This window comes from Bubalus bubalis, chromosome 14, assembly GCF_019923935.1.
Source record: "Bubalus bubalis isolate 160015118507 breed Murrah chromosome 14, NDDB_SH_1, whole genome shotgun sequence".
NCBI classification, from domain to species: domain Eukaryota; kingdom Metazoa; phylum Chordata; class Mammalia; order Artiodactyla; family Bovidae; genus Bubalus; species Bubalus bubalis.
This window is the reverse complement of record NC_059170.1, coordinates 11,187,451-11,213,454: the sequence shown is the minus strand read 5'-3', so window position 1 is coordinate 11,213,454 and position 26,004 is coordinate 11,187,451. Positions and strand designations below refer to the sequence as shown.

Genomic DNA, 26,004 nt, shown 5'->3' with positions numbered 1-26,004 from the left:
GGCGTTAAGAAGGCACGGAGAGCGCATGTGAGGCTGCGGAGGGGAATCTTGACCCAGTGTGGGAAAGGATGGTTGGATGGCATCACCGACTCAATGGACATGAGTTTGAGCTACTCTGGGAGATGGTGAAGGACAGGGAAGCCTGCTGTGCTGCAGTCCATGGGGTCCCAAAGAGTTTGGACATGACTGAGTGAACAATAACAACGATAGCTATGGTTATCATGGCTGGACCAAAATTTGTTTTTTAGCACTTACGCCCTCACTTTGGCCATGAACTGGCACAGCCTCTAACGATTATTAGGACCCAGAGTCCCAGGATCCATGCCACAGACTAGAAAACGTTGCCTTCCTTTGCAGACAGTGGAGGGAGTGAGACCTTTTTCTAACTGTGTGACTTTGGCAAGTAAATTCCCTTCTCTGTACCTTAGTTTCTGTATCTGTAAAATGGGCATATAATAACAGAACCTCCTTCATAAAGAGGTTGTAAGAATTCAATACATTAATTATTTGTAAAATGTTTATAACTAGCATATTAAATGTACAATAAATGTTATTTATTTATATTTCCTAATTGAAAAAATGCTCAAGGAAGTTGTTTTCAGAAGAACTGATGCCTACCAGGACATGGTTTCCACTTATGTGTCAAGCTTGACCAGGAGAAACTGGATCTTCCCTGGGTCCCCTCCCCTGTCCTTCTGTTACTACTGGGCACCAGCTGTGGGACTCCCATCGAGTTGGATTGAAATCTCATCGATTTGATTGAATAGCCAATGTATATCATTAGCCATGGAACTTGAGAGGTAGATGAACCCATCCCCTGTCCCTCTTAGTGCAAGAGTGAGGACTGAGCCCAGAGAGAGGTGATGACAACCTCAGATCGTGCAGGAAGAGAGATGTAACTTTGGATGTATGCATATAGAGCAGCTAGGCAGAGGTTGGTCCCCAAACATGTGAGCTTGGCCCAGTGCTTGGAAGCAACTTCAGATGGTAGGGAAGAGCCAGATCTTGGTGTGGGAAGACTAAGTCCTATTCCGTAGGGCTGCCAGTGCCCTTTCCCACCAACAGGGTCACTGCTTCCTGGACTGCTATTTGCCTAAAATATGAAATAATCTCACAACATCCCTGCAGAGGGAGCCAATGAGCAAGAGGTGGCTTGGGGTCTGGGTCTAAGGGCTGGGCATGAATGTGGCAAGGCACTATCTTCTCAGAGCATGTTTCTGTGAATATCAAGGACAGTCTGGCTTCTCAGGTGGCTCAGTGGTAAAGAATCCGCCTGCCAATGCAGGAGGCACAGGAGAGACAGATTCAATCCCTGGGTTGGGAAGATCCCCTCGAGAGGGAAATGGCAACTCACTGTAGTACTCTTGCCTGAAAAATCCTATGGACAAAGGAGCCTGGCAGGCTACAATCCATGGGGTTGCAGAGAATCAGACATGACTGAGCATGCATGCACGCTCCTCAAAGAACAGTCTAGGGCTCTTCCCCACAAGTTGTGGTGAGGTTCAAACCACAGGCACCCAAGGAGAAAGGTGTTGACACCAAGCAGGGGTTTTAGAGACTGTGTGGTCCCCACTCCAACCATTGCTGTTGTTGTTCAGTCGCCCAGTCGTGTCTGACTCTTTGTGACCCCATGGACTGCAGCAGGCCATGCCTCCCTGTCCCTCGCCATCTCCTGGAGTTTGTCTAACTTCATGTCCATTGCATCAGTGATGCCATCCAGCCATCTCATCCTCAGATGCCCTCTTCTCCTTCTGCCCTCAATCTTTCCCAGCATCAGAGATTTTCCAATGAGTTGTCTGTTCGCATCAGATGGCCAAAACACTGGCACTTCAGCTTCAGTATCAGTCCTTCTAGTGAATATTCAGGGTTGATCTCCCTTAAGATTGACTGGTTTGATCTTCTTGCTATCCAAGGGATTTTCAGGAGTCTTCTCCAGCACAACGGTTCAAAGGCATCAATTCTTTGGCATTCTGCTTTCTTTATGGTCCAGCTCTCATAACCGTATGTGACCACAGGGAAGACCATAGCCTTGACTGTATGGATCTTCGTCGGCAGAGTAATGTCTCTGCTTTTCAACACACTGTCTAGGTTTGTCATCGCTTTCCTGCCAAGAAGTAATCGTCTTCTGATCTCATGGCTGCAGTCACCACCCACAGTGATTTTGGAGCCCAAGTAGAGGAAATCTGTCATTGTTTCCACCTTTTCCCTTCTATTTGCCATGGTGGCTCAGACGGTAAAGCGTCTGCCTGCAATGCGGGAGACCTGGGTTTGATTCCTGGGTCGGGAAGGTCCCCTGGAGAAGGAAATGGCAATCCACTCCAGCACTCTAGCCTGGAAAATCCCATGGACAGAGGAGCCTGATAGGCTACACCCCATGGGGTCGCAAAGAGTCGGACACGACTGAGCGACTTCACTTCACTTCGACAGGGGCAGATGCCATGATCTTAGTTTTTTTAATATTTAGTCTTAACCCAGCTCTTTCACTCTCCTCCTTCTCCCTCATGAAGACGCTCTTTAGTTTTTCTTTGCTTTCTGCTATAAGAATAGTATTATCTACATATCTGATGTTGTTGATGTTTCTCCTGCCTATCTTGATTCCAGCTTATAACTCATCCAGCCCGGCATTTCTCATGATGTTCTCAGCATCTAGGTTAAACAAACAGAGTGACAGCAGACAGCTCTGTCCTACCCTTTCTCGATCTTAAACCAATCAATTGTTCCATACAGGGTTCTCACTATTGCTTCTTTACCTGCATACAGGTTTCTTGGGAGACAGGTAAGATGGTCTGGTGTTCCCATCTCTCTAAGAGCTTTCCACACTTTGTCATGATCCACACAATCAAAGGCTTTAGTGTAGTTGATGAAACAGAGATAGATATTTTTCTGAAATTCCCTTGCTTTCTTTATAATCCAGCAAATGTTAGCAATTTGATCTCTAGTTCCTCTTCCTTTTCTAAACCCAGCTTGGACATCCAGAAGACTAACTAATTCTTGGTTTGCATAATGCTATAGCCCAGCATGCAAGATTTTAAGCATGACCTTACTAGCATGGGAGATGAGTGCAATTGTCCAATGGTTAGCACATTCTTTGGTACTGCCCTTCTTGGGAATTGGGGTGAGGGCTGACCTTTTCTAGTCCTGTGGCCACTGCTGAGTCTTCCAGATTTGCTGACATAATTAATGCAAAACCTTGATGGCATCATCCTTTAGGGATCTGAATAGTTCTACTGGAATTCCATTGCATCCACCAGCTTTATTAACAGCAGTGCTTCTTAAGGCCCATTTGACTTTGCACTCCAGAGTGTCTGGCTCTGGGTGACTAACCACACCATTGTAGTAATCTGGTTCATTAAGATCTTTTTTATACAGTTCTTCCTTGTATTCTTTCCATCTCATCTTGATCTCTTCAGTGTCTCTACCAGTTTTATCCTTTATTGTGCCCGTCTTTTGGCAGAATCCTCCCTTGATGTTTCCAATTTTCCTGGAGAAATCTCTAGTCTTTCCCCTTTTGTTGTTTTTTTCTATTATTAAGCACTGTTCATTGAAGAAGGCCTTTTTGTCTCTTCTAGCTATTCTTTGAAATTCTGCATTTAATTGGATTTATCTTTCCCTCTCTCCCTTGCTTTTTGCTTCTCTTCATTCTTCCACTATTTGTAATGCCTCCTCAGATAACCCTTTTGTCTTCCTGCTTTTCTTTTTCTTTGGGATGGTTTTGTTTACCACCTCCTGTACAATATTATGGACCTCTGTCCATAGTTCTTCAGGCACACTGTTAACTAGATCTAGTCCCTTGAATCTATTTGTTACCTCTACTGCAAATTCATATGGGATTTGATTTAAGTCATACCTGGCTGGCCTAGTATTTTTCCCTGATTTTCTTTAGTTTAAGCCTGAATTTTGCTATGAGAAGCTGATGATCTAATCCAGTCAGCTCCAGGTCTTGTTTTTGCTGACTGTATACAGCTTCTCCATCTTCGACTAAAAAGAATGGCACTGAAACATGTATAATATCATATATGAAACGAATCACCAGTCCAGGTTCAATGCAGGATACAGGATACTTGGGGCTGGTGCACTGGGATGACCCAGAGGGATGCTACGGGGAGGGAGGTGGAAGGGGGGTTCTGGATGGGGAACATGTGTACACCCGTGGTGGATTTATGTTGATGTATGGCAAAACCAATACCATATTGTAAAGTAATTAGCCTCCAATTAAAATAAATAAATTTATATAAAAAAAGAATGTAATAAATTTGATTTTGATATTGACCATTTGGTAATGAACATGTATATCATCTCTTGTGCTGTTGAAAAAGGGTATTTGCTATGACTAGTGCATTTTCTTGGCAGAATTCCAATAATTTGGAATTCTGATTCCAAGAAGAAGACTAATTCCAAGTTAGTCTCCTGCCATAACTCCACTCAAATCCTACCCATCCCATCCCTCAATGACCTCATCCAACAAATATTTATTATTGTTAATAATAATAACAAATATTATTTTACCACGAACCAGATATTGTAATGGGCTTGAACTGCCCTAGCTATTTTTTTATACTTTGTTGGAGTATAGTTGATTTACAAAGTTCTCTTAGTTTCATATATATGGCAAAGTGTATCAGTTATACATATACATGTACATGTATATGTATATCTTTCTTTAGATTCTTTTCCCATACAAACCATTGCAGAGTATTAAGTAGAATTCCCTGTGCTATTCAGTAGGTTCTTGTTAGTTATCTATTCTATATATAGTAGTGTGCATATGTCAGTTCCAATCTCCCAATTTATCCCTCCCCACTCCATCTCCTGATAAACATAAATTTGTTTTCTACATCTGTGACTCTACTTTTGTTTTGCAAATAAATTCATTTGTATCCTTTAAAAAATAATATTCCACATATAAGTGATATCATGATATTTGTCTTTCTGTGTCTGACTTACTTCACTCAATATGACAATCTCTCCATCTATCCATGTTGCTGCAAATGCACTATTTTGTTCTTTTTTATGGCTAAGTAATATTCCATTGTATATATGTACCACATCTTCTTTATCCATTCATCTGGTGATGAACATTTCATTTGCTCATATCCTGGCTATTGTAAATAGTGCAGCTATGAACACAGGGTTCAGTTCAGTTGCTCAGTCATGTCCGACTCTTTGTGACCCCATGGACTGCAGCACGCTAGGCTTCCCTGTCCATCACCAACTCCCAGAGCCTACTCAAACTCATGTCTATTGAGTCAGTGATGCCATCCACCCATCTCATCCTCTGTTGTCCCCTTCTCCTCTTGCCTTCTATCTTTCCCAGCACCAGGGTCTTTTCCAATGAGTCAGTTCTTTGCATCAGGCAGCCAAAGTATTGGAGTTTCAGCTTTAACATAGGATTGCATTTATCTTTTTTAATTATGGTTTTCATTGGGTATATGGCCAGGAGTGGGATTCCTGGGTCATATGGTAGTTTTATTTTTACATTTTTAAGGACCCTCCATACTGTTCTCCATAGTAGCTGTATCAATTTATATTCCCACCAACAGTGTAAGAGGGTTGCCTTTCTCTATACCCTCTCTAGCATTTATTGTTTATAGATTTTTTGATGATGGCCATTCTGACCAATGTGAGGTGAAATCACAGCGTAGTTTTGATTTGCGTTTCACTAATGTTAATAATTAGTGATGTTGAGCATCTTTTCATGTGCTTTCTGGCCATCTGCATGTCTTCTTTGGAGAAATGTCTGTTTCGATCTCTGCCCATTTTCTGACTGGGTTTTTTTGACATTGAGCTGCATGAGCTGTTTGTATATTTTGGAGATTAATTCCTTGTCAGTTGCTTCATTTGCAAATATTTTCTCCCATTCTGAGGGTTGCCTTTTTGCTTTCTTTCTGTTTTCCTTTGCTGTGCAAAAACTTTTAAGTTTAATTAGATCCCATTTGTTTATTTTTGTTTTATTTTTATTACTGTAGGAGGTGGATCAAAAAAGATCTTGCTGCAATTTACATCAAATATTGTTCTGCCTATGTTTCTCCCCCAAGAGTTTTAGAGTTTCCAGTCTTACATTTTGATCTTTAGTCCATTTTGAGTTTATTCTATGTATTGTGTTAGTGTTCTAATTTCATCTTTTTATGTGGAGCTGTGCATTTATTGAAGAGCCTGTTTTCCCTCCATTACATATTCTTGCCTCTTTTGTCATAGACAGGTGACCACAGGTCACCATCATATTCACTGGTACCTTAAGTGTCCTTCATCAGTTCTGGAATATTCCCAGTCATTATCTCTTCAGTTATTCCTCTGCTTCATTCTCACTCTTCCCCCTCCAGTCTGTTGATTAAAGAGATGTCCATTTTTTCCTCACTTTTTCCTCTATGTCTTGAAACTTCTCTTTCATGTTTTCTCAGATCCATCTTGCATTTCACATATAACTTCTCCTAGGTCTAATCACTCTCAGAGCATAGGAAAGGAAGAATGATTTTCCAGGCTAACATAACCTTGGTGCTGAAACCTAATAAGAGCAGTGTGAAAAGGAAAATCATAGGCCCATCCCACTCATCAACTAGATGCAAAAATCCTAAACAAAATATCAGCGATCAAAACTTAATAATGGATAAAATAGTAATGCATTACAGCCAAGTAGGGTCCAATGCAGAAATACAAGGTTGCTTTTGCATTAGGAAAACCAAGTGTAGCAATTTACCATATTTAACTGAATTAAAGGAGAAAAGGCTCATTTGAACCTTTCAGTAGATGCAGAAGAAAAGAATTCAATAAAATTAAAAATTGATGCCTAATTGAAAGAAGGAATACAATTAACCTGTTATAGAATACCTATAAGAATCTATGGCAAACATTTTGCATGCTGGGTCATTTCAGTCATGTCCAATTCTTTGCAACCCCAGGGACTACAGCTTGCCAGGCTCCTTTGTCCATGGGATTCTCCAGGCAAGAATACTGGAGTGGGTTGCCATGCCCTCTTCCTCCTCCTTGCCATGCCTTCCCTACTCAGGAATCATGCTGCCTGAATTGGCAGGCAGATTCTTTACCACTAGCACTACCTGGGTGCTTAGTGGTAAAATATTGAGATACTTAAGGGAAAAAAGCAAGTGTGTCCACTCTTACCATTTCTATTTAGCATTGTACTGGACCTTCCTGGTCAGTGCAATGAGGTGGGGAAGATGAACAAATAATGTTTGGAGAGAAAAGTGTCCAGTGTGGCTCCTGGGGGAATAGCTTGTGCTTCTGGGGGAATGTTTGTACCATTTGCCGAGATGAGAAGACCAAGAGAGGACACAGATGGGGACACCCAAGAGAAAGTCATCCAGCTGCCCTGGAAGACCACCAGGCATGGAGCCAGGATACTTCAGCTCCACTCCTGGCTCTTCTACTAACCCTGCACAAGCCACTTTCCTCCAGGACCGAGTTCTTCCATCTATAAAATGGGTGGATGTAGACAGATGGATTCATGGTGGGCTACAGTGGCCAGATCTGGTGGGAAAACAGAAAAACAGGTGAACAGGTGGTGGCCCCACTTTCCAGGAGGGCAGGTTTCTGTATACAGACTGTCCAGTAGGAGGAAGCACCCACTGGGGATGGGTCAGGAGTCTGACTGCATCATCTTGACTGTGTGCCTTGCAGAGGGACCATCCCCTCTCTGCTTTGCTAAGGGGTGTTCATTGTGGCTATCACTGGTGCTGTCAAGCCTGTTCTGCAGTTGTACGACATTGACCCGCAACAACCTGCCCTTTTGATATTTTAGACCTTCAACAGCCAGAACGAGAGCAACGAAGACTATGAGATCCCCCCAATAACACCTCCCAACCTCCCCGAGCCATCCCTCCTGCACCTGGGGGACCACGAAGCCAGCTACCACTCGCTGTGCCACGGCCTCACGCCCAACGGACTGCTCCCTGCTTACTCCTACCAGGCCATGGACCTCCCAGCCATCATGGTGTCCAACATGCTGGCCCAGGACAGCCACCTGCTATCAGGCCAGCTGCCCACGGTGAGTCCCTGTTACCTGCCATGGTTCCTGCCGGGTTACGGCAAGGAAGGGAGGACCCTCTGCTCAGGTGCAGGGTCTGGGCTCTGTCGGTTACTTGCATGCGGGTCCACAGAATATGGGGGGTGGGCATGGAGGGAAGTTTATGTTCTCATGCTACTTGTTTCTGAAGCTCTGTTTATAATATATTGATATTATGTGTTTTATTTTTATTTTTAATAGTATAGTCTCACCTTGTAAAGGCTTTATTGAAGGAGAATTCCCTGGTTTCCCAGTGGTTAGAGCTCCATGCTTCCACTGCAGGGGGTCTGGGTCCAGTTCCTGGTTGGGGAACCAAGATCCTACAAGCTACCTGGCACGGTCAAAAAAAAGGCTTTATTGAAATTGAAATATTGTTCACCTACTATGAAATTCACCTATTTAAAGTATACAGTTCAGTAGCTTTTAGAATATTCACAGAGCTGTGTGACTATCAACACAAGCTATTTTAGAACCCTTTCATCACCCCACAAAGAAACCTTATACCCTTTAGTCATCATTCCCAACCGCACCCCCATCTCTAGCCCTAGGCAACCACTAATCTACTTTCTGTCTCTGTATAGTTGCCTCTTCTGCACATTTCATAAAAGTGGAATCATATTATTTAAAAAATATTGTGTCTTGCTTAAGCTGGGAGGGAAGGGGGTGGTGACTGACTTAGCGTTTTGAGGATAGGAGGGAATTTGGCAGGCAGACCAGCACAGAAAAGGACCTTCCAGGCTGAGGGAACAGCGTGTACAAAAGCAAGAAGCAGGTGGCTCGTGTTGTGCTCAGGTATGGCATGTGGGTCGCTCTTTCTGGGCTGGAGAGAAAGAACATGGAGTCGCGTAGGAAGAGAGGACATGAAAGAATTAGTAGGGCCTGGATCATAAGGATCCTGAGTCCCATGCTGAGCAAGGTTTGAGTTTTCAGCATGAATGAATGACTGGTTTGAACAATCAAGACCTATAGAAAGACAGTAGAGAATTCTTTTGTATAATGGGGAAAATCTCCTTAATTCTAGTACTTCTAGAATTCTAGTACTTCTTCTGAATGACTGAGGTATATGTTTCTTTTTGCTTTTTCCTTTACAATTAATATTATATTGATAGTCACACCTCTTAACTTCATTCTTAAGTGACAAGAATAAAATTCAAAGAAGCTGATTCAGAAAAAAAAAAAAAGACTGAAATATCTAGGTATTGAGAGCTGGACAGAGGGTTTCAGGCATGGCTGGATCCAGGAACTCCAGCAGTATCATTAGTATCATCCACACAGCAGACATGACAGCTACCGGCAGCCAGCATCTTCTCTGATGTCTCTGGTAGGTGATAGTTTGAGTCTTCCAGGGAGGACCGTGACACCATGGGTGGACCAACCGCTGTATCTAGGAGGAAAACAGTCCTTGATTTTGTCAGAAACACACCTGTGGGAGGGCAGGAGGGATTGCTAAATTGATTTCTATAAGAATCACATGATGTTGGATGGATCCTGTTTATCCCTACCAAGGCTGTTCAGAGGTCACAGCCAAATTTGTGGCCCAGTTCTATCTGATGTCTGAGACCTTCATTTACACTGTTTATCATCCACCAATCTTGACTATATTCTATTTATTTATTGTTTACTCTTATTACCACCAAATCTCCTTGCTTAAAAAGAAAAAGAAAAACAACCTGGCATACTCTATGTATTTTCAAGAGCCACGTCACTTTTATTTTTGTGAAGCTAGGTGAGACGTAGAAGGAAAGATGAGAGGCAGGGAGGGCAGGAGGAAGCCAATTCAAGGCCCACATTTTCTACTGTTCACTAAAGTGCTCAGTGGAAATTGCTGCTCCATTTCTTGAAAAAGGAGTCCATCAATAATGCAGACCCTCCGCTTCCTCTTCTCTCTCGGAGACCTGCAGATTCCACAGTGTATGGTTTTAATTCCACTTTGTTACAATGCTTTTGCCTTAGCTGCTTGCCCAGCTAATTTCCTAGCAAAAACTTCACAACTCCAGACGGTCCCGGTTCGGGATTTGTGGTAACCCAGGCGAGGGCACGGCCTGGCTGACATCTCTGTCGTGTACCCTGGGGAGGCCCATGGATGCAGGCGTGCGTCCGCCTGGGTTCTCGGTCACAGTGTCACTGGCCTGGGATGCTAGTCTTCAGCAGACACAGTGTTGGGTAGTGGTTAGTGCATAGGCTCTGGCATCCCACAGACCAGTGCTAACCCCGGCCCCACATCCGGAGCTTCAATCCTCTTTTCTTACAGTGACGGGTATCTGAGATAATGTATGTAAAGTCTCAGCAAATGTCTGGCAGAGAGTAAACAATCAGGGAATATTTGCTATTGTTATTATTAGTCATAAAAATGAATTCCCACTGTAACCAGTGGCAGTGTTTTCCCATAAGTCTCACTTACCTAAAGGAACAGTCTCCAGATACTCGCAGGTACCTTGGTAGGGTCACCTGGTTATAAGAGCTCTGATCATTACAAAGGAGATTATCTGTTTATCAGAGACGACCCCCTGATCCCTTCGCCGAGGAAACGCCTTAGTTGGGCTTAGTCCAGATAGGCACTTTGGAGCCATTTTCCAGATTCCTTTAAAACTAGTGCATGTTTAAGATGCTTCACAAATTCAGATCGCTTTAATTCTTCCATTAGTGAGAGTTATCAATGGTTCACTGGGTTTTCTATTCCCTCGTCATGAAATGAAAGGTAAGCCAAACTATTTTACCCAGAGGAAGGCTGCCAAACCAAGTGGGAAACCAATTAAGAACACGTCCATCCATTGGGACCATATGCTAAAAAGACAGTTGTTTTTAAAAAATGTTTAAAAAAATATTTGTATTTATTTATTTTCGGTTGTGCTGGGTCTTCCTTGCTGTGCAGGCTTTTCGCTAGTTGCAGCGAGCAGGGCCTGCCATCTAGTTGACGTGCACAAGTTTCTCATCGCAGTGGCTTCTCTTGTTGTAGAGCACAGGCTCTAGAGTGTGGGCTCAGTAGCTGCGGTGCTCAGGTTTAGCTGCACCATAGCATGTGAGATCTTCCCAGACTAGGGATTGAATCCGTGTCTCCTGCATTGGCATCAGAGGTAAAGAATCCGCCTGCCAATGCAGGAGATGCTAGAGACACAGTTTGGATCCCTGGGTCAGGAAGATCCCCTGGAGTAGGAAATGGCAACCCACTCCAGTATTCTTGCCTGAAAAATCCCATAGACAGAGGAGCCTGGTGAGCTACAGACCATGGGATCGCAAAGAGTCGGACACAACTGAGTGCTCACACATTTGCATGCACACTCCTCCATTGGCAGTCAGATTCATTACCACTGAGCCACCAGGGAAGCCCAACAATTGTTTTAAATTTGTCTGAGCTGAAACTTGAAGGTGTGTGTGTGTGTGAGTGTGTGTGGACATGCATGCTATGTGGGTGATGCTGGAGTTTGTGTCAGACCCCCGAGATGTGAAGCACCATGCAGGGAGCTTTACAAACATTGTCTCACGTAACACTCCCAAGTTCCAAGTGAGGCAGGAACGACTGCGGTAAGGAAACGGAGACTCAGAACAGGTAGGTGATTGTTAGTTTCCTGCGGCTGCTGTAACAATTGTCAAAAACTGTGGCTTAAAAACAACAGAAATTTATGCTCTCACAGCTCTAGAAGATGGAGGTCCAAAATCTATGTCATTGGACTGAGAAACATGTCGGGAGGGGTGACCTTCCTCTGGGGTCTCTGGCAAAGAATCCATCTTGTGCTTCTCCAGCTTTCTGTGGTCACTGGCTGTCCTTGGCTTGTGGCTACATCACTCCAGTCTCTGTCATCTCATCCCCTTCTCTTCTGTCAGTGAAATCTCCCTCTGCCTTTCTTATAAGGATGCTTAGGGACTTACAACATATAGGGTTAATCCAGGATCATCTCCCCATCCCAAGAGCCTTAACTTTTAATTACATCTGCAAAGACTCTTTTTTTTTTTTCCCCCAAGTATAGAACCATTTACAGGTTCCAGGGATTAGAATCTGATATCTTAAAGGGGCCACTTTTAGGCTTAACCACAGTAATCAGTCTTAATTAAGAGCCAACTAAGTACCAGGCATTGTTCTGAGCTCTGGACCTACGAGACGCCCTTGAGGAACAACTAGTGCCGGTAGAGAGACAGGTGAGGAGCCCACTTCTGAACATGCAATAAATCCTCTGATAGAATCAGTGCATGTTGCTCTATGCACCTAGAAGAGGCACCTGGCCAACTAAGAGTTTACATGCTGCAACAAAGATCCCACGTGCTGCAATTAAGACCTGATGCAGCCTAATTAATTAATTAAAATCACAAAGAGACAGCACCTGGCTCAGATGTGAGGTTACTGCTTCCTAGGGGAAGTGATAACCTGACCCTAGTATTAATAGTTTATGTACTTTATGAATGAATGAGTATAACATAGTTATTAAGTCCCCAAACCAGAATTCACTCCCAGCTCTGTCCCCTACCATGTACCTCACAGTTTTTAGCAGCTGCCCAAGGGGTGGAGCAGCTTGGCCACAGGGCCACCGGGGGCACAGAGAATGGCCCAGTGACGAGGTGCCCTCTGCATAGGCTGCGATGTGTCAAGGAAGTGGTCCCTGGAGCAGTGGCATTTGACACTAAGGCATTTGACAGCCCTCTCATTAATGCCAGGCCCTCTTGGCTCTGATGCCAGAGGTCACCAGTTCCTTTTGGTCCCCTGCCCAGCCCGCGTGGTCTCCCAGCTTGTGTGGGAGTTGGTTCTTTGGTTTTAAAGGTATGGCTGTCGGCAGGAGGCCTGTACAATATTGGCTTCAGGCTTCTTTTACAAAATTAAATATGCTTAAGGCTTCTCCCTCGACTTCAGCATCTTAACTGATTAAACATTCATTTCCAAGACAAAAAGAGTCAATTTAGTATGAAAGATATATTTTGCCAGTTTAATTTAAAGCGCTGCACCTCCATCTGACCCCTATTTTCATAACTCAATAATTTTATCCTGTGTTGATTGTCTCATTTTGAGAGAGATATTGTGTGTATAAATCAGTTTCTAAAATACCCAAAGAAACTAGAAGAGTGGAATTTATTAAACAGCCTCTGTTAAGTCTGAAATAATTTATTTTGGAGTCGTCCTTGGGAAATGTTTGAGCTCACCGTCCTGGCTTACGCAGGAGAGGAATTATCCTGGGAAGGGACAAAGCCTGATCCTCCTAGATAAGTTCTCAGGGAACCTGCTCCTTTTTCAAGACCAGAGGAACTCCTTGGAGAGCCTTGAACAGGTGGAGACGGGCCATGATGGGAAATGAGTTCTGGCAAAAGCAGCCACGGGCCCTGGTGATGTGGGTAATCTGGGGTCTCCCTAAGATGAGCGCTGGTCATTGGGCCATCCGCTAGGTCGCTGGAACTTTGTGGTCCAGTCGTGGGCTTCAGTGAGCACAAGAGTGGCACACAGTCACCATTCAAACGTTCTCCTCCAGCACTGACTCTTCTTTACTGCTTTCTCTGGGGATCTGAGTACGTAACTTCTCTCCCAGCCTCAGTTTTCTTTCCCATCGACAGAGTGGAGACTGGAATTCTAGATCTGGTGAACTCACAGATAGGAAAATGGGAGTGATTGCTTTGTCAGCTATGACTCACTGAATAAGTATATGGGTTTGGGTTGGATAGACTCCCCCTGCAGTGACCACCACACATGCCACTGGCCTGGGGGGCTCAAGCCTCATCAACTTGGATTCACATCCTGAGTGCTGGACTGGTAGTTTTATACTGTTCGTGTTCTAGGTCCTTGTCCCAAAGCATCGTGCCAAGACTGGACTTTCTCCCTGCGCAGAGACGGCTGGGGGCATACCAAGTGAAGGCTCTTTCCTGGCTAGAATCCTAGGATAGGCCGAGGGAGAGGGCTGAGCAGTTTCGCAGTTGCACTTCACCCCCTCACCTTAGAGGTGGTTCCCATGAGACAGCTTGCAGCCCTGGCTTAGGTTCCAGAGCCCAAGGGCAGGGCTCAGAGCTTCGGGGCAGGATCTGTGTGTTGACGCAGGGAGGGGAGGTCCTTCATATTCATCTCCCCATCACCTTCCCTCTTCCTGTTCTCACTCTTACCCTCCAATCTCCTGTTCCTCCCCTCTTCCCATCCCTGACTCACTCCTCTTCCACCCAGAAGACTTGATCTCCCTCTAGATGATTCTCACAAATTGAGATGCAGGAGATCCTCTCTGGAGTCTGAGATAAAGGGACCAAAGGCCCCAAACCTTTGATCCTCTGGATTTCTGAGCCGCAGGGCTAGTGGAAACCCATCACCCTGTCCAACCTATTAATTTGATTGCTCTTAGTGCATAAATTGGTTTTTGTTTTGTTTTACAATTGTTATCAGTTAGTTTTTGCTGTGTAACAAAACTACCCCAACACTTAGTGGCTTAAACCCCAACACTTAGTAGCTTAAAGCAAACAATGAACTTTTTCTATTTCCTGTTCTTTTGTGGAACAGCAAGGTAGTTCTTTTGACTTGGACTGGCTTGGCTGGTTTCTGGGGTCAGCTTGCAGCTTGGCTGGAGCTGCATGGCCTTGGATGGTCTTGTTTACAACTTGGCAGTTGGCTGGGTCTGTGCAGGTTATGTGGCCACAGGTCTCTCTTCACATGGTAACCTAGGCTTGTTCACATGGTGATGGTGATAGGGCTCCTGAGAGCATCAAGAAAAAGAGGCTCTGACATGCAACCACTTTTCAAACCTCTGCTTGCATCACATTTTTTAATGTTCCTTTGGCCAAAGCAAGTCATATGGCCAAGCCCAGAAATAGACCCCAAAGAGAGAAATGGCTGAGTGGCATTGCAGAAAGGTATAGATGCAGCAAGGGCAGGAATTTGTGGCCATTTGTGTGTGTGTGTTTTTCTTAATGTTTAGTATTATCCAGCAGTTGTAAGACCTTGTAGCTAGATGGTAAAGAATCTGCCTGTATTGCAGGATACCTGGGTTTGATCCCTGGGCCGGGAAGATCCCCTGGAGAAGGGAATGGCAGCCCAACCTGCTCCAATATTCTTACCTGGAGAATTCCATGGACAGAGGACCCTTGCAGGTTATAGTCCTTGGGGTTGTAAAGAGTCAGACATGACTGAGCGACTAACACACACACAAGTTCCCATAAGATAAGTAACATTACCTAAATTTTACAGATGAAAAAAAACTGAGGCATGGGGGGATTAACTCCTTGCTCTGAGTCACAGGGTGGAGAATAACAAATGGTAGAACTGGGTTTTGAACTTAGGTTGGCCTAACCCCAGAGCCATGCTCCTAACTGCTGGGTAATGTGTGTGTGTGTGTGTGTGTGTGTTTGTCATTCAGTTGTGTCTGACCCTTTGCAACCCCATGGACTATAACCCTCAAGGCTCCCCTGTCCATGGAATTCTCCAGGCAAGAATATTGGAGTGGGTTGCCATTCCCTTCTCCAAGGGATCTTCCTGACCCAGGGATCGAACCACGGTCTCCTACATTGCAGGCAGATTCTTTACCATCTGAACTACATCTTATGGGAACTTAAGAGAATTCAGTGATCAGATGTAGGCAAGTCCCCAGTGCCTGGCACACAGTGGACATTCAGTAAATGTAAGCCACTCTATTTGTTTGGGTATCTCTATTGGTCCAGCCTGACCTGCCTGGGGTTGGCTTTGCTGGAAGTGTCGTCAGACTCGCCAGTGCTCACCGGTCCAAGAAGTGGGTGTTGGGGAAGGCAGATCAGAGGGTGGGGTGGCTGTGAGTGGGGAGTGGGCCCCAGCTGGGGGTGGACAGGGGATGGGCATGGTCATTAAACCAGGACCTCAGTCAAGGCTCAGAGCTTGACAGCAACAGAAAAGTGTCAGTTCTCCTGCTTGCCAAGAAAGAGAAAGACCTGAACTCAACTCTTCTTGGCTACGTGACCTGGAGAAGAATCCACCTTCTGGTAAAAGAAGGCATCCATCACCGACTCGATGGACCTGAGTTTGAGCAAACTCTAGGAGTTGGTGATGGACAGGGAAGCCTGGCATGCTGCAGTCCATGAGGTTGCAAAGAGTCAGATGTGACTTGGTGACTGAACAACAACAAGGGCATCCATAGGGCTTCTGTAGCTGAGCTTCTCCTGGCTGCCATGTTTTTGGCTAATTTCCTTCTGGGAAGTGGGAGTCGGGGTATTTATCTTCCAAATGGACCTCTGAGAATCCTACACAGGGTGGCGGTAGACCAGAGGTCCAGAGGTTCCTTTTTATTCTGCAGAGTCTGGATGAAACTCACTCCCCCTGTTTTTTAGAGGCAGTAAGCGAAAGAAATATGTCTTTTTACATTTTATAAAACTCAGAAAAATGGCTTTAAACAGCTTTTGCTCTCCTGCTATAATTATTTATTTTCAAACACTCCTGCAGGGGACTGCTCCGTTTTCTTATCCTGCACTCCTTTTTCTCATAAATGAACCATCACTCCAATAAATCATTATGAAAACAGAGACTAACACCGGCTCTGAAAGGTTGAAAGATTTATGTAACACATTTATGTTTCCCATTTTCTCATTCTGGTACTCGGCTGCAAAAGCTAAGCTAATAAAAGCTGCTATTAATATTTCTTGTTGCCTAGCAACCCCAGAGCGGGAGTAATAGCTTCAGCTAGAAAAATAGATGACCGATAAGGAAAAATTCAATTCTTTTATTATCTCAGGGGGAAATGGCCTTTTACTGGAACATTATGATGTACGAGTGTGAAGTTGAACACAAAAGATTTTTTTGTGTGTTTGTTTTTCTATTTTTAATGAACATTATTTTACCTCCACTGACTCTTTCAGGGCACTTTTGTTTTCTTTTGCACTCTGCGCCTCCCTCCATCCCTCATGCTTAATTTAGTAGCTATAGTAGTTAAGAACCTGTCGGCGTATTTTAGTTTAAAAGTGGGTTTTGCAAAGGTTTATAACGCAGTCATAAAAATGCAGTCCCTGTTAAAACTCAGGCCAGTGATAAGCCAACACACAGGCTGGTTCTCTGCAAACAGGCTCACGTTCTATTGAGAGATAAGACTCGTGGTTTTCTCTAAGAGAAAGGTCAGAAAAGAACAAAATGTGTTCTTTTCTGTGTCCTAGTTTTCTTTGGAACCCGGGGAAGCTGTTTCTTTTGAGAAGGGTTTGTTCTGAAGTTTGAGGTATGTTCAAAGTTGGAAAAGATAAGGCTATTTATTGAGCACCTGCTGTGTACAGATGTAGTGCCACTGCCTTTTCCCAACAACCCTCTAAAGTAGGTACCACGATTATCCCCATTTTTCAGATCCAGAAACTGAGGCTTAGAGAAGTCAAAGAGGCAGCCCAAGGTAGCATGATGCCATGATGTTTCGCTCCTTGATGTTTAGTACGGCATTTCTCAACTTAGCCCAACCACCATTGGTGGAGGGATTGTTTTCTGTTGTGGAGGGCCATTCTGTGCACTGTAGGATGTCTAGCATCCCTGGCTTCCTTTCACTATTCCTGGCTTCTAGGAACAATCCCCAGTCAAATAAAAATTTTAAAATAGCTCCTCTCATGGCCAGATATTCCCTGCGAACAAAATCACCCCTGATTGAGCACCACTGCATGCCATCCCCTCTACTTGGACTCCTCTTCCCTCTTGTCAACCTGGTGGTCTCCTATTCCTGCCTTAGGACCCGATTCAGAAGTCATTTTCTCTCGGAGGCTCTCTGGATCCTTTGAGCTGGATGTAGGGAGAGGCAGGTGAGGCATTTGCTTCCATCACAAGATTTAAGGGCATGTGCCAAAACTCAGGAATCAAGATAAGTCCTTTTTTTATATACAGCATTTTTAAAAGGCAGAATTGCCACCAAAAATATGATGAATCATGTATCAAAAATTTAAATAAAGGTAGTATCTGACTAAATTCCTGGAAATATGTGGTTGTCCATTCAGATGCCTTCCGCACCACCAGCCCGGCACAGCCTGAAGGCTGGGTCTGTGCTTCATGCTTTGCTCTGCACTAGCATCTAACAAAGGGCCAGGCTTGCAGATAACATTCAGTCTCTGTTTATTGATGGAATAAACAGGAGGAGAGATTCCTTGTTCAAGGTCACACAGTGAAAATAAGGGTAGAGATGGAATTTGAACCCAAGTCTCTGCCTCGAAGCCCAGTGCCTTCTGCACCCTTCAGGCTGTGTATGGAGTGAATCAAGGTTGCCTACAGGGTGGTATCTAAGTCACAGGGGATTCAAAGATGCAATGGGATGCTCCCAGCCTGGGGGAGGGGGAAAGGGAACAGCAGCTGTGATTTCAGCTTGGTGCCCACTTGGCTCTCTGGGTGGCTGACTAAAGCAGCCACCAGCCCTGTGCCAGGCAAGAGGCAGCAGCCCACTGATGTAGAGCTTCTCCTAGAACAGAACCGTGACGACGAGCCTCCGGGAGCACCACTAATGCTCCCCACGGTCATGGATTCTGTATCTTGGCCTTTGGAGGGCAAGGAATACTCCTCATTTGACCCCCATTTACTCTAGGTGGGGCTTCCTTGATGACTCAGATGGCAAAGAAACTGCCTGTCATGCAGGAGACCCAGGTTCAATCCCTGGGTCAGGAAGATCCCCTGGAAGAGGGCATGGCAACCCACTCCAGTATTCTGGCCTGGAGAACTCCTTAGACAGAGGAGCCTGGTGGGCTACAGTCCATGGGGTCGCAAAGAGTCAGACATGACTTAGCAACTAACACTTTCACTTTCCTCTAGGTGAGCTTTTCTAAATGTGTGGATTCTGTGCTTAGTTGCTCAGTTGTGTCCAACTCTTCATGACTCCATGGACTGTAGCCCACCAGGCTCATCTGTAATCTGCTAACATTTATTAAAACATTTACTAGCTCGACATCCACTTAAGCCCTTTATATTTACCTCATTTAGTCCTTCGTCCTGAGAAGGAGGTACTATTACTATTGCCATTTTGCAGATAAGAAAACAGAGGCACAGAGAGAAAAACCACTTGGCTACACAACCACCAAATGGTGGTGCCCAGATTTGAAACCCAGGTGCTGGCTCCCCTGCCTGTGAACTCAGTATCCAACCTGTACAGCCTTCACGTGAATTAATGAATGAGCAAAGGGGTGAGTGAGCCAGGCCTGAGACCCACTTTAACCGACTCTGAGTCAAGCTGTTCACATTCACAGGTAACCACAGCATGAAGCATGAGGTGCTAGTTCGGAATGAGGAGCTGATGAGTACTAACAAGCTCGGAGGAGAGAGGTAGCAGAGAGCACTTCCTGGAGGTGGCATCCTAGGGGCTGGGCCTTTGGAACCAGACAACAGCAGCAGATGCCTAGGAGGAGGAAATTTCACACCTGCCTGGACTTCCGTGTTCAGACGCAATTGCCACCTGTTCCACTGGGATTCACAAAACGATTGTGAGGTTTTATTAATAGATCATTTGAGCGCCCTCTAGTGTCCACCCTCTGCCAAGCTCCCAGTAGGAGCTGTGACCCTCTGGCCCAGAAGGGTGCAAGGGCCACCAGGCATTTACTTCCAGTCTGGGCCAGATGCCCAGCTTGGCAGAGTACCACTCCCTCTGAGACCCACTCCCGAGTCACGAGGGAAAACTCACAGAAAATCTCAGCAACATTCGTCAGCTGCAGCTTCGATATTACCCAATATAATGGCTCTTTCCTCCTACTGCATATTCAGTACCACGTTTGGGAAAATGAGCTTTTAATGTACCATCAGCATTGCTGAGAAACCATCTCTGGCTCCGCAGAATGTCTGGAGCACATAAAACTTGAGATCTATTGGAGTCATTTCCCCCCGGCTCTGCTGGATAATGAAAAGTCAGTCAGTCCCCTGCCCTCTTTCTCTAGTCTTGCGGCTTTGTCCATTTAGTACTCAGAGTCTTTATAAAACGTGGCAAGACAAATAAAACTCATCAAAATATTAAGGCTCCAGAGGAGAGCATCGCTGTATTACTATTGAGGCCAGGTGTCCTGGGGGAGGTTTCAGCACACTGGCTGGTCTGGGCTGTGGCCCCAGCTGTGGTGGTGGCAGCCTGGGGTCCAACCAGTAGCACTTAACAGGGAGTCTGGAGTCCTGGGGCTCCTCCTCTGCCCTGGTGTGTGACCTTGGGCATTACTTCTCCTCTCCAAGCCTCAAGTGAGATGGAGCTGATGCTGTTTACCCCACCCCTCGCTACCCACCCCTCGCCCCCCGCCCGCCCAGAGTGGCTGTGAGAACCAACTGTACTGTTGGATGATCCTGATGCTTAGCTTTTTGTGGGATGTAACAGGTGTCTGATACGGGCTTGTTGAATGACTGAGTGAGTGAGTGGGTGAGTGAATGAATGAAAAATAAACGGTGCCGAGGCAAACCCTTCACAAACTGTAGAGTGCTGCCTATGCTATTGCTGGTAAGTAAGCCAGATGGGGACTCTATTTCTATTTTCTATTCTATTGAAAATAGTCTATTTCATCTTATGACCCACCTTATCTAACCCTCCCATCAACTTTGGAGGGAGACAGAGTTAATCTCACTTACAGGTGTGTCCCTGAGGACAAGGGGCTTGTCCAGAGACACACAGCCAGGAAGTGGTGGAGGCAGGATAGGAACCTTCTTCCCTTGACCCCAAGTTTTGTGCCCTCAATACTGCACAGAAGCATCCTTTGCCCAGCCTGTGGTCGGAGTTCTCACCAGACACAGAGATGGGGGGGGAGGGGGTGGCACAAAAGCATTGGCTATTTCTCCAGGCTCTTGGTATCAAGAAAAAAGTATTTAGAACTTGTCATTGGGTTATGTTGGTTGGATGAAATTTTGGGCCCCGAGATGCTGGAGCCCTGAGGAATCCCTTCCAAATAAGCCATTGCTAGTTCTTATTAGAAGAAGGCGATGGCACCCCACTCCAGTACTCTTGCCTGGAAAATCCCATGGATGGAGGAGCCTGGTAGGCTGCAGTCCATGGGGTCGCTAAGAGTCGGATACGACTGAGCGACTTCACTTTCACTTTTCAGTTTCATGCATTGGAGAAGGAAATGGCAACCCACTCCAGTATTCTTGCCTGGAGAATCCCAGGGGCGGGGGAGCCTGGTGGGCTGATGTCTATGGGGTCACACAGAGTCGGACACGACTGAAGTGACTTAGCAGCAGCAGCAGTTCTTAGTATCACCCCGGAACTGGTAGAAAGACCTGGAAGCAGGAAACCTGGGTTCATGGCGCATCTCTCCACCGCTGATGGATGATAGACCACAATCCCTTTCCTCCCAGCCATACTTTCTTCATGTGTTGAATGGACCAACCCCAGCGAGAGCTGTGGAGAGGATCAAAAGAGATAACATCTCCAAAGCCCGCAGGGGGCTGTTGTCAGTGGGGCTGCTGTCAATGGTTGGGGGTTGGGGGTCGAGAGGAACTCCGAGGTCAGATGTATGATTGGCTGTGTGACCTCAGCCATCCACTCACCCTCTCTGTGCTGCAGTTTCCTCACGGGATTGTTGTGAAGAGTAAATGAGATATTCCAGATGGTGTCCAGATCTGTGCTAGAGGGAGGTCTGCTTGGTTCCGTAGGGAGCTCTCAAGCATGAATCAGGCCGCTGTGTGCGGTGTGATCAGGCATTGGTCACAGGCCAGGCTGGGTGGAGCTTGTGCATAACTTCCTAGGCAAGATGGTTCCCACTGGCCAAGGGCAGTTCTTAGAGAAGGAGGCAGCCGGGAACCTTTGGCAGCCAACACTCCCAAGAATTGATCTCTATGGGACTCCGGCAGTATCGCCATCAAAAATGAGATCATGGCTCAGTGGGTAAAGAATCCGCCTGCAATGCAGGAGAATACAGGAGATGTGGGTTCGATCCCTGGGTCAGGGAGATTCCCTGGAGGAGGAAATGGCAACCCACTCCAGTATTCTTGCCTGAGAAATCCCATGGACAGAGGAGCTTGATGGACTATAGCTCATGGGGTCGCAAAGAGTCGGACCCGACTTAGCAATTAAACAACAACAAGGCCTGCAGGATCCTGGGACGTTAAGGGATGCAGATTCTCAGGCCCCACCCAAACCTCTCAACCTTTGTTAAGCAGTCCCCCAGAAGATTCTGATCCAGCCCAGAGCCTCTGGATGGCCGTCAGCCTCAGCTGAGTCCTGGTTTCCATTGTTTTAGGACCCTCGGAACTGTCCCTTGTGTTTCTGTCTGCCTTGAGAATTTCAGCACACCTGTGACAGTTGCAAGCCCTTCATCCCAGGGAATGCAGAGGATCCACACGCGTGACTCCTGACTCCTCCTAGCCCCTCCTGCCTCCTTTTGGCTAGGCCTCGAAGCAGACACCCTGGCCTGAGGACCATCCGCCCCCTGGGATCAGAAGGACTCCAGGCCACGTCTCCTTAGATTGTGGGGCTTCACGGGTAATTGTGTGCCAAGGGCCTATGCAGAATTAGAAGCAAAATGTAGTAGGGGGTAAAGAAAGGGAACCCCGGGCAGGCATGTCACTGGGACTTCTGTATGACCGAGAGGCAGGGTCTGGGGGACAGTGCGGTGCTTGAGGAAGGGTGATCAGGGCAGCCTGTTCTCGGAAATCACGAGAGGTCCGAGTATGAGGAGCTGGACACTCAAGCAGACACTGTGGTGCTGGCCGCAGCTGGACCTGATGAACTGGGCTTTGGTTAGAGGCGCAGGGTGACAGAAACGCATGGGCCTCCTGCCCGAGATCCTGGGCCCAAAGGGTCAAGCTGAGACGGTCACTCCAGGACCCCACAGGACTCCTCGCTTGGGAACCCCAGACCTCCGGCCCCTCTGCCTTAGCACGTGAGAGCCGTCCTCTCCGCCCCTTTCACCTGCCTCTGTACTTGACGTGTTCTTACTTGCTGTGTCCTGCTAGGAGAAGCAGACTAACTCCAGCCAGCAGATTGGCTGAGCCCTTCTCTGCATGTCCCCCCCACCTCCACCGTTGCAACCTTGGTCACAGTGATGTATCTTCTCCTAACTCTACGCCCCAGCACGTGGATGAAGCCTGCTGCCCCCACAGGTGTCCACAGCACAAGTGACCAATGGCCAGCCAATGACACTAGAAACAAAACTGTCCTCTGGGATAGAGGCTTAGCCTCCGCTGCCGCCCCTCACCCTGGACACTTGCATTGTGTCTTTCTGCCCCTGACCACTGCCCTGCTGAAAGGGGGGTGGTACTTTGCAAAAATAAATATCTCTGACTTTGGACTTCCAGAGACCTGGATTTAAATCTGAGTTCCTGGGACTTCTCCAACAGTCCAGTGGTTAAGACTCCACTGCAGGGGAAGTTCAATACCTGATTCAGGAACTAAGATCCCAAGTGCCCACCCCCCTGGCAAAAAATCTGAGTTCCTCCAGTTGCTTGCCGTGTTGAACAAGTTATTCACATACTCTGATCATTAGTTTTCTTATGCATAAAATGGATATGTTAATAACCCTTACCTTATGGGCTTGTTTTGAAAATTAAATGCTATAATGCTTATAAAATGCTCAGCATGGTAGCCATAAATATGCTATTATTTGTCTCTAAGCACTTCGTGTATGAGCTGCCTGTTTGTTTTTTTCTTTGCCAACCCACATGGAGGACCCTGTACCTTCCTAGTTTCCCCCCAAAAATCTACCTACCAAAGTACGGGTGGACAAAGTTACTTCCCTGGGGACCTTCCTGGCAGGGGGGGGTCTCCATCACAGACAGTTGACACAGGTCTGTGCTCCCAAGTCCCCTCTTTCCCACACTGACACTGTGATGATTTGTCTCTCTCATCTCTGCCCCCATGGCATGCGTGTCATGTGTCACGATCCTCTTGATTCTCTCATACCATAATCCCCCCGGTTTCAGCATATGCCCCCAGACCTACGGATCCAGACATACCTCTGAGCTCAACTTCAAGAAGATTCCTCCGTTAATAGGACCCGCCTTCCTTGGAGGTTAGTTCAGGGCCCCTTTGGTTTGAACTGAGCATCCTTGGGTCCACCCTCCACCCTGAGCAAGGTGCATTTTACACACCTTGCTCAGTGTATATAAATATATAAATATACTGGTGTATTTCTCAGTGCAGTACAGTCAAACAAGGACAGTTTGCTCCCAGAGAGGGGTTCTGGTTGGCACTAGTTCAAGTGCCCCAAGCAGCAGCACTGGACGGGATGGGACATGGAAGAGATTTGTTGAGGAGGGAGAAAAAGAAGGCAGGAAGTGGGGAGTGGGGAGGTGGAATTCCAGACCGTGATACCAGAATTCTACATCCATAGAAGGAAGAAAAGAAAGAAGGAGGGAAAGAAGGTGGGGTGGCCTGTGGAAAGCGTGGCCATGGCAAGGGCACATTCATGGAGCCAGAAGAGCACAGCTGGGCTCTCAGAGCATTTTCGTGGCCAGCAGAATCCACACAGACCTACTTCGCCACGCAGGCAAGGGAGCGGCATCTCCGTGGTTGCCTGGACCTCTGTTCCTGTAGGAAATGTAGTGGAACTCATGACAGCCTGCCTTTGGGAACTGTGATCAGTCCTTATCCTCCCGGGCCAGCCTTGGCTAAGTTCCCCTCCCCTTCAGCTATCACCCCTGCTGATCTGGTGACTTAACATGTGTTACCTGCTCCCAGGAGCTCTGTGTCCCTGGCACTCATACACTTCTCAGGTTCAGGTCACCACACCTGTCCACATACAGTCGCGGTGGGGAAGGAGATGGCAGGAAGGGGTCACCTCCTTGCCCCCACGGGGCAGCCCTCTGGCCTCCCACCAGTCAGGGCCAGTTCCTCCTGCCCTGATGGCAGAGTTCTCCTCTCTCATCCACAACCCCAGACGTAAGAAGCCCAAAGGGCCCTGAGAGCAGCCAGAACCTCCTGTGTCCTCTGGCAGGACCACACCCTCCGTGGGTACCAGCTTCTCCGGCTCGGCAGAGCCCAGCATTGCTGGGTCAGGGTAATCCCCTCGTGGGTCATGGGGAGTGATGAGGAGGAGGGGTGATCCTGCTCCCACACCTGGGTTCCTCAGCCCATGTGTACTGCACTCAACCACGTGGAGGCCTCCAGTTGAATGCAAATTCCATGACTTCGGGGTTAGTGCCCCATCTTCCCAGAGCGTTATCTCCAAGCCTGCGCTTCCTCTGCTTCTGTAGAAGGCCATCCCTGTGTTCTAGAGGCCAGATAAGTGATGTGAGCCATAATCCCGTGGCGACAGTTCCATCTCCATGCCTCTGTCTTTGTGAAGCGGGCCCCCTGGTGGGATGCTACGCCAGCTGTGAGTCCATGCCTGTGGACCAGGCTTTCCGTCTATCCCCAGAGAGTGGTGCTGGCTGAGTCAGGCTTTCCCTCCTTGTCACAGCCAGGTGTGTGAATTGAGGCAGGGGCACTGGTGCACCTGTGTTTTGTGCATGATATGTGGTCTGCTAGCTCCCTTTTGACCAACTCATGCCCTCTGTTTCCTGCTTGGGTTTGATCCTGGATATACTTCTTTATTTTGGAATTTCATTATATCTACAGGTTAAAGTGGGGAGATTTTATATCAATATACTCATGAGTTGTCCCCTTCAGAAACAATGTGTATCTCCATTTATTTAAATAATTTTTGCTCTATAGCTGTATATATATAAATACATACATACGGATCTAACATAGTCCATATATGCTTGTTTTTTTAGAATTGTATATTTTTGCATTGCTGTCGTGGTTAGGACTTCTTGATTATGTTTTCTGTTTTTGTGTGTGTGAAAGTAAATAAGAAATCAGTGTATCTTTTATGTTTAGTTTCATGTGGCTGTCTCAAATTCTAATTTTTTAAAAATTTGAGGTTTTCTAGAAATGCTATCACATCTACAAAAAAGAAGCTTTTCCATCTTCTTTGTTGTTGTAACTCATCTCTCATCTCTTTTTGTTGCATTGCATTGGGTCAAACTTTCACTTAATAGGGACGATATCAGTGACCAGTGATCTTTACTTTCTCCCTCAATTTAATGCAAATTAGATTCACCCTTGGCAGGACTTCCCTGGTGGTCCAGTGGCTAAGACTCCTCTCTAAGATCTCCCAGTGCAGGCGGTCCAGGTTCAATCTCTGGTCAGGGACCTAGATCCAACAGGCCACAA

The 26,004-nt window shown here is 46.4% G+C and overlaps 1 protein-coding gene across 5 annotated transcripts in view; it reads left to right on the top strand.

Annotated features, from left to right (window-relative positions):
* TOX2 (TOX high mobility group box family member 2) overlaps positions 1-26,004 on the top strand; it is a 159,490-nt gene that overhangs the window by 95,808 nt on the left and 37,678 nt on the right. For all 5 annotated transcript variants that reach the window (XM_025263439.3, XM_025263435.3, XM_025263437.3 and 2 more), the window contains one exon: positions 7,754-7,999. In XM_025263439.3, coding sequence (XP_025119224.3) covers positions 7,754-7,999 — 246 coding nt within the window. The remainder of the gene's footprint in view (positions 1-7,753; positions 8,000-26,004) is intronic.